Source organism: Pleuronectes platessa, chromosome 12, assembly GCF_947347685.1.
Source record: "Pleuronectes platessa chromosome 12, fPlePla1.1, whole genome shotgun sequence".
NCBI classification, from domain to species: Eukaryota; Metazoa; Chordata; class Actinopteri; order Pleuronectiformes; family Pleuronectidae; genus Pleuronectes; species Pleuronectes platessa.
The window spans coordinates 10,725,911-10,739,608 of record NC_070637.1 but is presented as its reverse complement, the minus strand read 5'-3'; the positions used below and the strand labels follow the sequence as shown (position 1 = coordinate 10,739,608).

The window sequence follows — 13,698 nt, the reverse complement described above, 5'->3', positions numbered from 1 at the left end:
GTTTAGAGAAAATTATCAGCCTGATAACACATTTCCACACATAAAAACATTTATTTGAGATAAAACTTCAAAAATAAATAAATCTGGATTTAGACAGTTATATCATCATGAGTGACAGTTGACCTCTGTTCCAACTAAACTACGTCAGCAGCCCTGCTGAGCGTCAGATGAGATTCTGTCGTCGTCCTATTTAAAACCACCAACACTTCCAATACTCCTCATGTCACCACACATACTTGGTTAAGGTTCAGTAAAAAAGCTGCATAAAACCCTCACATTTAAAAGACATGTCATGTGCTTAGCAACTAAGCATTGAGCAAATTGCATATGAATGAGATCTGACTTTGAAAAAAAGAGATTTTTTGAGAAACGAGGGATGAAATAAATGTGGAAATAACGATCAATCACGGCGGAGCTTCAGCAGGGGAAACTGGACACTTTTCAGACACGTAGGAGCCAGTGTTTCAGACCGGGAGCCATGACGTACTGCATGGCTCCTGCCTGTCTGAAATCCCCAATCTTTAACACAAAACCAAATCTAAACTCCAATTAAAGGTTTTCGACTTTCATTTGCAAGCCTCTGTTGACCACCACTATTTATGGGTGGAGGCAACGTCTGTTTCAAGTATTTGACAAAGCGTAGCACAAATGCCTGTGTATCAATTGCCATAATGTGTTCAGCATTTGATCTCTCTGTGTGTGTGTCTGTAAAGCACATGTGGAAAGAACAAACATCGTAGTAAAAATGCAAGTCATCTGAGGAGACTGCATGGGGTAAACATGTAGCCTGACAAAATATCATCTCTATCTCCGTGGCGTCAGGCATCTTTACTGTAGTCCCCCCCCCCCCCCTCCCCTCAGGACCTCTTCATTCGTCGTAATCTCGAGGTTCTTGGCACTTTTTCATTCCCCTCCTCTCCGAGTGCGGATCTGGAACTAATAGAGGAGCCCAAGGATGCAGGCTTGACAGATAGGCCCCTCAGACTTGTGGCCAGCCTGTTTTGGTTTGTCTGTGCCGTGTTATTGCTTGTGAGGGGGAGCCTCTGGGCGCGTTTCCCTGGCGTAAGCAGCTCTACTTCCAGTGTGGTTTTGGTGCACTCGGAGACTGGGAAAGCCTTGGACTCTGACTTGGCTTCGACTGGAGGAAGGGGCGGCGGAGGAAGAAGGTCATGCTTGGATGTTTGTGCAGAGCACTTGGTGGAGTGAGTTTGCGTTGGGGCTGGAGGTCTTCCAAGGCACGTCCTCTTGGCCCTCTGTGGGTGAGGGTCTTCCCCAGCGTTGCTCGGCTTGCACCTCTTGCTCTTGCTGGTCTCATGACTGATTTCTTGTTGCCAGAAAACTACAGAGGCTCCAGTTGGGTTTTTGCTGTCTGGAGGATTATTCTCAGCCTGCTGTTCCTGGTTCGGGCCCTGCTTTTGAGTAGACTCAATCTGAGGCGTGGCTTCGGTTAAGGCACCAGGGACAGGCAACTTGTCGTCTGCTTCCGAGAGTGACTTCTGTCTCGAGCTGGGTGCAATCTCTTTTTGGCTTGACTCTGACTCTCCAGGTCGAAGTTCCCCTGTTTGTCCTTCTGGGCCGTCTCTCTGATCCATTTGCTGCTCCCCCATACTGGAAGCACAGACCTGCTGCTGGACACCAGCTTGTTTGGCTCTGAAAAAGCAGAAAGGATAAAAGGATATGAACAGATACTTGAGTGTCCTCTCTGACTGGTGGGATTGGAAAGTTCTGCATTAGATCATACTTACATCTTTTGAAGCACCGTCTTCTTTGTTTTTGTGGGGCTGTTTAAAGGCTCTTGGGTTTCTCCCACTCTGGAAAAATATTCTGATCTGCTTTGTTCGCTCAGCTCAGTCTGGAGAGGACAAACAGAATTGGTGTAAACAGAAAATATTATTCCTGGCATCCCCTGTAAAGGTTTGGATCCACAGCGGACTGCTGTCATCCTCTGGCATTGTGGGACATTAAATAACAATCACTGCTGCTGCAGTAAAAAAATCACAGCACACTGAAATCAAAGAAACAGAAAGTTCATATACATTTATCCGCGTCTGACTGTCATGACTCCCAAGTTGTGTTGTTGCCTTACAAAAACACTTTTCTATAATTGCCTCAGATACACTGAGTAACACCCAATCTGGCACAAAGAATTAGTCCCACACTTAATAACGTCCAGAGCAACCACGTCAAACTCTTCAGAAAACAATTGCCGACTTGACGTAGGTTTCATAGTCTCTGTCTGAGGCTTGAGTGATGCCTGCAGCCTGAGGCAGATCTACTTAACGGTGAACCCATGTTGACAAGTTAAAACAGCGATTAAAGACGGTGCATTCAGAAGATGACAGAAGAAAAGTACAGCTTAGGCATGGGAATGGAAAGGATATTAAGTATCTCAGAGCATCGTGAGTAGATATAAACAAATTAGTGGAAGTGATCCCATTGTTTTGCACTGCAGCAACACGTTGAGTCCCAAGTTTACTGGTTACAGCTTGTCCTTGTATTTGTATGTTCTTATATCCATTACATGTCAACACAGTCGCTTTTATGAGATAATACATTTGTGGTTTGGGTTTCTGCCGTCTCACACTTCTCTCTGGAGCTCTTGCAAGAGCAGGACGATCAGAAAAAATGAGAAACTTAAAACTTAGGAGAACAGTGTTTACTGAGGAGGATGAACAGCGCACTGATAAGAGTCGTTAATAGAGACAGATTTTCAGATTTAAAGTAAACAGATTGCCTGCAAAGTTGGATAGTTGGTCTGAATTTTGTTCTATATTGTTGTTTTATGTTGAGTGCACCAACGAACGACACCAAGCAATTTCCTGTATGTGCAAACATACTTGGCAAATAAAGAATTCAGATTCTGATTCTGCCCCCGAAGTCCCGAAGCCTCGATATACAGGTCATGTAAACTTCGTCATATAATTCGGAAATCTCAGAATCACAATGTCAGCTTTTCCACCATCATGAGTTCCATGCCTGGCTATATACTTCCTTTCTATTGGGGATAATCAGATGAGATGCCCGAAATCTCACTTTCTACAATATGGCATCTTTAAACTTAAACAGGAAATATCTGGACAGTGAGAAGCCAAATGAACAATTGCATTTTGCATTTGAACTGGTCAACTCTGGGTGGACATTTCAACATATCCACATATTAAGAGGAATCTCTGAAGTGGAATGAGGAAAGGGAAAGAGATTGGATCTCTCCAACGTGCACCCTCAACAGACCACTAATGAAGGTTAATCACAGGTAATTTCCTTGGCTGACCTGGAACAGACGCTGAGTTTATGAGAGAACAAGATATGCTGATGCTAAATTGAGCAGAACCGTAAGTTTGAGAGTCTGTCACTTTATCAGGAATTAATAACATTTAAATGTTTTGGTGGGGGAGTTCCAGAGTCCTCTCTTGGCCCAACCATCCTTCCACCAAGCTTCTAGAAAATCAGTTCAGTAGTTAAAACATTACATTACAAAAAAACATAACCTTCTTGGTGGAGGCAACTCAGAGGCTATAGCAGTGCTATGATAAAAAGCTAAAGCTTTATTTGGTGGTGCTTTGAGCCAAATGCAAAGTTCAGAATGGGGCGGCTGTGGCTGAGGGGGTAGAGCGGTTGTCCTGTATAATTACAGACTACAAGACCATTTACCAACATGCTCATATTAATCAGCCATGATGTTTACTCTCATTTAAGCAAAGTACACCTGAGGTATTTGGTTATGAACAAATTCAATGTTTTACCTGATGACGATACTATAGTAGGTGAACGGTTTAGCTAACACCGATGTTATTGCAGTTCATCCTGAGGGCGAGATGAACATTGGTACCAAGTTTCACCAAAAACTATCCCACAGTTCTTGAGCCATTTCAATCAAAATGGTGCCGCAAGAGGAAAAGTGAGGGGACCACCAAACTTTATAGGATTCATATATAATTTGTCTGTAAAAGCTTGTTCCAATCCATTATGAAAATTATGAGAAATTTCACTTCTAAGTGAAACCTTTGACCTGCTGTTGGCACAAGATGGAAAGTCAGGGGTTCACCCAAGTCGTTAGAATTCATCCTCCAGCCATCGTGAATGTGTTGAACAAGTTCTGTGGCATTCAATCCAATAATTAAGACATTTCATTTAGATTTTTCTGAATCTAAGTGGACAGACTGACATTACCTTCCAACGAGCCAAGCCAGGGCGGCTAAAAAACTCTTCTGACAACTGCAGTGGGAAAATACAACCAGACAGAAGCTCAATCTTGGAAAACTTGAGGTTGGAGCCACTATGTTTATTCAATATCAGCCATTTTTCAGATCATTACTATTCAATAAACTGGTTGGTAAAATGATCAATGTGCGCTGTAAGACTGGGAAAGCCAATGTGGTGAGCTCTGGCATCCACCAGTTACTGTGAACACAGAGGAAAAAGAAATCAATAATGTCCTCTTTCCTCTCGCACATGATACTAGCAACAACATATGACCTGACACCCAAGGAGGAAGGAGGAATTATCCCGATCTGCGAGGGCGAGCTAGGGCCTTGTGGCTTTGCACTGGGTGTCGAGACTTACAAACTGCACTCTGCTCTGTGGTGTGATGGATGGAACATAGATCTGGGAGGGGAGTGAATACGAGGGGCTGGGCGGCAGGAAAAGGGGCGTAGATGACAAGAAACAAGGTACAAGACACTGCAGAATGAATAAGAGAAAAAGAGTTTAGTGGGGGCTCATAACAAAAGAAGAGGTACCTCCCAGAGTCAGATTGTGACCTCAACAGTCTGTCCAGCATGCCCACAAATACAAGAATCCTCACACAGGATGTTCTCCACAAGCTGCCCTTTGTGTACAGATGGAGTCGTTTCAGGGTGTGGGTTGAGCTACAGTCTTTGAGCTCTCTACAACTCGCACAGGATTTGAAATTGGGATAGTGACACACATACAAACTTGCATTTTCCTACGCGCTCACACACCCACCAGCCCCCAACAACAACAACTCTGTGAAAGATGTGGGTGCCGTCATTTGCATTGTAATGCCTTGATATGTATTCTCGTCTGTTTAATATGAATAAATGCTGTTTGAAAATGAACTTGAAAGAAAAATCAACAAGAAGCCAATGGGAGGTTCTCTGGGAAAGACGAGCTCCTTTCTGTTCCTGTCGGCACGACTTCAAAAGAGGCAGAGAGAGAGTGAAAGAACAGAGGAGTGTTTAGTTGTACGTATGAAAAGAGGTAGAGGTTTGACACACACAGCCAAGCGACAGAAATGCAGAAAGAAAGAGAGGGAGATAGTGCATGAATTATTTTCTCTGGAGGTCCTACACTCTACATATAGCAGCTAAAAAGGCAAGTAGAGGAATTAAAGGTAAAGGGAGACAGTGCCTGAACAACTTGATAATTATCATATTCATGTGGTTAAAACAAAGTACTGTGGGAACAGAGGTGGTCTAATCTTGGCCGGAAAGATACAAATTCGCAACAGGGCTAGATGGTGATATTTAAGAACATCTACCCCGCCAACGCTACCACCTCTCCCTCAGTACAAGGATTTAACCCCCACACCTCCACCGCCAGCCGGTCTGCCGGCCCCCACACAAAAGTGCAAAACACTTTTGTGATGCAACCCGTAGACGAGCAGTTCCCTCCCCAGCTCTGCAGCCTCGAAAACAACACGGCTCTGCTTCAGGAGCTGCAACAATACAGCACATCTGGAAGTCAGATTATCGAGATAAGCTTTGCAAAAGGGCAAAGGGAGCAGAGAGAATGACTCATTTGGTTTAAAAAGGATACCAGGACAGAAACACATAGCTTGCACCAACTCTGAATGATTCCTGGAAGTAACTTCAAAAAGATAAGCAGCTACAGACTCCATAAAATACAGGGAAGAAACAGTTCCTCCTCCGCCATCTCTGCAATAAGGGTGGAACAGATAGGAAGATTATGTTGCTTATCTTTCAATGCAGCTGCACTTGAAAGTAGTGCACTGATAGAGACAAACAGTCTGAGTGGTCTAAAAAAATCTGCTGCTTCACAGGATGTCTGTAACTCTCTCGGTATTTAAAGACATTGCTGTCTGTATTTAGTATCCCAAGCTTGATCGGCAAACCGTGGAGTATTGTCATATATAAGTTACATAAATACCCATGGTCATTCATCTGCGCAGAACAATAACAAGTCTGGTGAGTGAAGAAATTCAGTCTTTTTAAGGAACCAAGAAAAAGGCTGAATGGTCTGGTGACTATGCATTTTTCAGTCTATCCAATGGATTTTGCAAGAATTTACAAAAGCCAAAGAGGTCAGAGACCTTTCTCAACTCATCACAGAGACTCTGCAAACTTTTAGTTGTTAAAAGTAAAACAGGAAAATAACCAGAAAGAAAACTCGATGACACGTCAGTGCTGAAAGCGCCGATCAACCATCAAATAATATTTGCTGTCACGGTGGAAGACAAAATGTTTATTCTTGGATTAGTGCTAATACTAACAACTTTAAACAGTATCTCACCTATGAACACAAAAGCAGTGAGATGTCATCTGATAAAGCCAGTAATTCAGCCATGTCTCAAAAAGTAATTTATATCACTTGAAATGTTTGGATACCTCAAACTACTCAAGTGATTGAAAAATGGACCTATCATTCCATTGGAGAGCCCTTTGAGGAGCTTTATAATGGTATAACTAAGTCTACAAACCCCTCTGACATCTAACATCGCACCAAGAAATAACAACTCTGTTGAACTGTCAGGACAGAAATACCTCCTGCAGAGATGTTCGTGAAATGAGTCCATAAATTCCACCACTCGCCCTCCACCCACCCTGCTCCCACAGAGGAATCATGCCCTGTTTGTCTAAGTTCACCACATCTTGCCTGCAACAAAGTCAACAAACATGCATGGGCACATACTTGTCGACAATAAAGAACATTTCTTATCCCGGAACAATGATGAAAGTTTTTGGATCCACCCACATGTAAGGATTAAGACAAGCTGCTAAATGTTTTGACTCAGTTCGTGCAAATATGGAACAGCAGTGAAGACAGGTTGGAACGAGGGGACATGATCCTGTCCTGTAGAAGATTATATCCATGTATTTGGACCGAGGTGCAGAGGAGATCAGTGGACATTGGACGCTTGGGAAAGCGCTGCTGCTAGCTGTTGCGAGCTGTGAAGCACAGAGGCGTGCTGAGGTCATGAGTAAACACACAGGCCTGTCCAGAGCTCAGAGGAGGAGGGGGGGCTGGAGACACATCTGCTCTGCCTTTGATCCAAACTTCTGCGGCCCAGCATGCCCCTCACCCCTCTGCTGCCCACTCTGTGCCTGACTACAAAACAACGGCCGCAATCCTAAACACTAGCTCTTCCTTCCCATGCTGCCCTCCTCACTGTTGCTGCTGACTCACAATAGGAGCAATTTTTTTTGAAAGACATGAATCCTCGATTGTCAAGGAAAGAAATAACATTGCCAGACCAAGAAAAGCCTTTTGTTTGCTTCCACTGTCTCATGAAAACGCAGCAGTTTAAATACCTCTACAGATCAACAGTCGCCTGCAGGTTTCTAGGTCGCAACAGGCCGAGTACATCAGGGTAAAATGTGTCTTTTGATCAAATGTGAGACAGTTAGTGTCGCCCCATAGATGTGATAGATGTCAGGATTGACATTCCTCAATAACTACACAAAAATCAGTCAGGTCTGTGACTTGAGAATCGACCTAAGTTCTTTTTTCATGGTTTACACAACAACTTCTTTGAGAAGGATTATCCCGTCTCAACTCGAATGTTTCGATATTCAAAAGCTGTGAACACTTATGCTCTTTAACATGGTTGAAAGGCATGTTGTATGTTCTAGTGTGTTTTGAGCATCACTCCAGCTTTAACCATCAGCTAAATCTGCTACATACTCCTTAAAGCCATGGCTAACAACAACAACTGCATTAGTCGGATCCTTTGTCCACATGGGAGCAGTGAAAACAACCCGGAATTTAACATTGGCATCACATTTAACATTGTGTAGAAACCATGCTACCAGAAAGTTCAATATTAACTTTTTCAATTAGATTTCTTCTGATTATCTCTATACCGACCAGAAAATATTTGGCTTACTAGCTGCTAGATGCTCCACTCCATTCACCCACTAAACTTTGTAGTTAGTTTGGTGCTGGGCAGGTGGTGTGCTAGCCACCTGCAGCTGCTAGAAATGGCACCGATTTGAATCATGACCTTGAATCAAAACAGTCAAGTTGAAGGGGTGAAACAAAGAAAAAGGGCCAGACTAACATTTTCAGGAGTTGGGTGATGATTCTCATGGAATCTATGAGCAGGCCCACCTCACATAGTTTAATCAATTATTGAAATAAAACTAGTGCAGTGTCTGTTATATACATACCAAGTTTCAGCTTTCTTTCTGCAAGTGTAAAAGTGGCCTGCAGTAATTGAGCTGTGCCAATTAAAGGCAGACTGCTGGACTCAACAGAACTGTGAAGCTACACCGCCACTGCTGCACAAAGAGATGTGTGTTCAAAGCTCAATGAACCTCAACTCAGTACCCATAACCCTGAACTGGAGAATCAACTATCGCTGTCATGAACACAATGTTGTTGTGATCAACAATGATGCTTATGTTAAAGAGTCCCAGCCTCTGCTGCTGCTACAGAGGGCTGATCGCCTGTTTATTCAAAGTGTATTCATATTGAACGGAGACCTTGTCCAAATCACAAACTAAGACGCTGCATTTCCTTGGGCCCAAGTGTGAAGCTGATAACATCAACGATTTCCGAGGTATGTGAGCCACAGACAGATTATTAGATAGGTGACTATTGCAGCCAATATGCACGGTTTGAGTTAGCATTGAGAGTTTAATCCTGGTTTGATGATCCTGGCGTTTCAGATAAGTGGTAATTATAATATGGTAAAGGACAAAACATCTACTTAAAAAACTGCCATCTGAACACAAATATGTAGCTTTGGTTATTGACTTTAAGTACTGAAAAGCACTAGCTGTCATCCTACTTCCTTCGCCACTAGTGGAAATGACTAAATCTTACCATCTCCTCCTCTAACTGAACCACAGCTGAAAATATGACTAATAGCAGAAAACAGAATACAAGAAACACACAGTGAGACGCTGACTTTCACAAGACTAAAGGCCAACCATGATGTCACATTCGTTCCCCCACAACATAACCTCTTGACCTTATGAGAAGTGTCAGTTTGATGAGGCTACATTTCCACTGTGGTCAAGGATTTTTGTTCAACAAATCACACAAACTGAATCCTAACAACTAAACCGAAACCTCCATAAATACTGGGAAACATGGCTTTTTTTGGGGGGACTAGCAGGCTCATGCTGTCAAGAGTTGAAGGATAAAAGACCTCTTCTTTAACATATGACCAAATTTGACAGAGAACTCCAAAGACTCCATTATTTTTAGACGGCAACATTAATCCTTGCATCAGCTGTGACTCACTCCGTGCACTTTGTTCATTTTTCTTTCTTGGTAACATTAGAATGGCAAAAAATCCCTGTCTGACAAGTCCGAACAGAGCGGGGGAAATAAACAAATAATTGTTTTTGTCATGTGAATAACTTCAGCCTAGCTGTCTGGTATCTTTCCCTTACAAACCACGCTCTCGGCTGGGCGAGTGAGAGCTCCACCACAAGACTCCCACCCTCCAATTCCCAGTGCTTGTACTGTATGAGCCCAGAGAACCACATCCTGAGGAGAGGAACGCAATCGACAGCAATGCCTCCTTGAACTGGAAAATTGGTTACACAATCTGAACTTTTCACTGACGACTGCGTTGCTCCACTAAAAATATTACAATCGCTGCTTTCATTGGACGCCAAACTGCGGAGAGTGCAGAGACATTTCAAAGGGAAACAATAGCAAAAACCCCATAGAAAAACAGTTGGTCACTGATCATGGGATGAGATGGGAGAGTCCTGTGTCTGTCCTTGATGTGAGTGCCAAGGTGAGAGGCTCCACTACTATTTCCCAGAATACTCCTGGGAGTTTGGGATTAAAACCCCCAAACAATGAACATATAAATGAGTGATGGAGTGCTGTTGTAGGTTTTATTAACCATGAAGGATATACCATATAATGGAGAATATAATATATTGTATTAAGGGTATATTAAATGTTACAATTTACGATGAGGGGGTTCAAGGGTCTACAAAACCATAATTTTTATATAACGTGAATATTATGTTGTGACTATGTCAACATTAACTACATGACCACAATGACATTGCATAAAAGTAGGAAAACAATCAGGTTATTGTGTCTCCCTGTGATTTTTTTCTATAACGGATACAGTGTGAGAAACTTCTAGAAGGATCGAGACTTTCTCAAGAGCTTATGTGAACAGAATTACCTTTGGCTGCAGCTTCTGTTTACCCAATAACATTGAGGTTTACAACAGTTTAAGGGCAACAGAAAAACTAAAACCCTACAACTGGGGTGAATTGTCAGAATCTGAGTGTGACGCTGCAGCTTTGGACCCCCCCCCCCGGTTCATCCTCTCTTACTCCTGTCACTACCCCCACCACCACCAAGTACAGAAGATCAGCATGTATACAATGAGAGCAAGATTTGGCACCACCTCCCAATAATAACACACAAACCCATGCAGGACTTTTTGCCAGGCGACTGGAAGAGGAAATAGAGGAGTATAAACAGCACTCACTGTGGCCAGGCTCGGGTTTCCATGGTGTGCTGAGGCATCCTCGTGATAGCTCACACACACAACGTAGCGTTCAGGAAACACACGCAAATCTGCAGGCAAGCAGAGACACAGCACAGACAATGCTGGTTAATAACATCGGCTCACCTCTACTTACGAAACAAACTCATGGAATTGTGGTGAAGGTTCGACTTTACAGCTCCAAGCACAGTATTTACCGTCCCTCAGACCAAAACGGAAAAATGGCATATTACAGTTTACTGCTGACGTTTATGAGCCGTGTAAACACCATGAAATATTAGAAAATGTTACACTAACAATGGCTTCTTGGACGGTTTGATCTGGTTTAAGGGCAGAAACCATCTATAACAATAACAATGTTACATTATCATAATACATGTTATTGATCCTAAGCTCTCCAGATGAAGTTAGCTCAATATATCACCTCAACTGAACAACCACAATAGGCAATATCTAACCTGTGGTATACACAGCTTGCATAGACCACACACTTGCATTTGTGCAGAGTATCTAATGAAGATGACTAAAGATGAATATGTCGGTGAGTAGGTTTAGATACGTTAAAGTAAAGATACATAAAAATGTAAAAACTTAACTTACTCTGCAAATACATCCAAAGGATAAACGCATTTGATTTTGGATATTCTGCAAGCCTTTCTATTGAGAGATTTAGATTTATTCATCAATTTGGATAACTCTTAATAGTAACAATGGCCCTTTCTGTAGTGCCAGACTCAGGACAAACTTGGTAATGTCCTAGAAAAAAATGGTTATTTCAACATATTTATGCTGTAAGGTTAAAAAAAACACTAAATCAGTAATAGTAAAAGGTTATCAAATAAACCTCTATTCCAATAATACTTTACGTTTTATTTAATTCTATTATGTTTTAGCCTCATAGTCTTTAACGGTTTAAATATATAAGCGGACAATTCGAAGAAAGCTCAGCTTTATTGCTTTTAAAACTTTTTAGGTACAACTCGATCAGTGGACCGATTTACACAACCTTTGACCCCAGGGGACTGAGTTTAATTTGATGTGGTACAAACATGCTGAGAGAAGCCGTTATCTCAGTCTGCATCAGACCATCACTACTTCACCATCCAGGCCCTTAGGGAGCAGATATTAACTTTACTGACAGGAAGAGAGCCATGTTGGTCCCATGAAAAGGTGGCCAAGGGTCACAGGCACTAGATGGGCCATGGAGATAGATTGTCACTGCCTTCCATAGACAGCCCTCCAATCTCTCTCCCTCTCTCCAGTAGCTTCTCAAGGGAAACGCTTAATGGCCGCCTGTTCTCAACAACACCCCGAGCAGGTAGGGACAGGACATAAAAACAAGTGAGGGGGAGAAAAATCAACATGCCGACCACCGACGATCAGCTCCGTCTGTGGGAAATTTGGCTGAGTGGGAGCCATTGAGATGTCTATTTCCGAACCATGTAACTGGGAATTGAAAACATGAAGGTTTACATACCCCCATGGAGCTGCTTGACAATACATCGGAGGTTGAAGTGGCGCTTCAGAAAATTGGCAACCAGGTTGAACTTTTTCCCTTAAAGAAAAATAAAATGAAATTCAGAATACAGTAAAAACAGATCAGAAAGACATGAAAGCAAAACTACTGTACATTTAACAACCATGGGGGTCCATCACAGACACCAGTGGTTTAGTTGTTGATGGTTCCTACTGACTAGTTGTCATTCACCCGTAGCAACGAACACAAAACACCTCCACTGGCATTCAAATTATTTGATGGTCATGCAAATGTTGTTCAGACAGTGACATAAAGGGCATACTATGCAAAGGTTCTGAATCCAACAGAAGCCCTTCAAGAGAGGCAACATCCATAAGACCTTGTTTTGCCACGGACACACTTGGCATACTAATAATGACTCACAAATTCTTGCTGATTTGTTCTTTTTCGGTCATGACGTAGCCTTTGCTGATTCGTCAAGCTACTATCAGATGATCCTCTTCCGTAAGAAAACAAATGGCATCAGCCTGGGTGACCAGTGTAGTGCATGTCCAGTGTATTGGTGGTCATGTAATATTTACGTAGTAGAATGGATGTAGCCTCTGTTCCACTACTGGCACCGCAGCACATACTGGAAAAGCAGGTTAAACACACTTACTGGTAAATAATGCGAGAAAATGCTATAATTCAGCTCACCGCCCAGTTTGGCACAAGCAGAGAAATGAAATGTCCGCAGCCTCTGCTCTATTTGTCATGGAATGTTTCTCATGGTATGTAAGATGTGCTGGGCAGAAAAAGTGGCCTGTTGCCTAATCTTGTAGGAATTTGTTGACTGAAAGCAAGGGTCTGGCTAACACGCTATCCAGTTGTTCTTTGTAAACAAGACAACAGTGGTGGGAAACTGACAGAGAGTGCTCACCCTTCAGTACCTTGTTAGTACCTTTTTTCCTCTCCTTTATAAAGTGGTTTAAAACTATACGTGACTTTACAACCACGTCTATTATGTCCAACTCTTATTTGGCACTCTCATGCTGCTGTCGCCGTGTGAAAACATGATTACCTGGGGGGAATTTTGTATTTTAACTTAAATTAAAAGATTACACGTCTTCCACAGTTTTAGGGCCTCCTAACCTCTTGCCCTCGAGGCCCTTTCAGAGCTCCCAGGATAATCTCAAATACACACTCCAGCCAAATAACTCTGACATTATTTTTGAAACATCACTGACAGGCGCACGTCAATAAAACTTGGAAGAGCTTGTGAGAGGGTCTGTGCGAGAATTTCCCATTTCAGCAACAATTCAAACAACCTAATTATCGTCTTCAAGAAGGAGCTTTCTTGTGATTCTTTGGATAATGACATGCAATTACAGGGACAGTTTGCTACAAAACTGTCACAGGTATGCGGTTAAGTCAACTGGCCAGTGATTAATGGCACCACCCTGCTTTCTTTCTTTCTCTGCTCCACCACCAAGTTAACTATTAAAACTAGAGCTGTGAAAAATAACGCGTTAACGCGTTATGATTAAATTAC

The 13,698-nt window shown here is 42.5% G+C and overlaps 1 protein-coding gene across 1 annotated transcript in view; it reads right to left on the bottom strand.

Moving 5' to 3' along the window:
• Positions 1-110: 110 nt before the first annotated feature.
• The window catches only part of slx4ip (SLX4 interacting protein), a 33,877-nt gene continuing 20,289 nt past the window's right edge, over positions 111-13,698 (bottom strand). Inside the window, exons 5-8 of the mRNA XM_053436175.1 lie at positions 12,168-12,245; positions 10,673-10,761; positions 1,746-1,852; positions 111-1,650 (exon numbers count right to left, since the gene is read on the bottom strand). Of these exons, the coding sequence (XP_053292150.1) occupies positions 858-1,650; positions 1,746-1,852; positions 10,673-10,761; positions 12,168-12,245 (1,067 nt within the window). The 3' untranslated portion in view covers positions 111-857. The remainder of the gene's footprint in view (positions 1,651-1,745; positions 1,853-10,672; positions 10,762-12,167; positions 12,246-13,698) is intronic.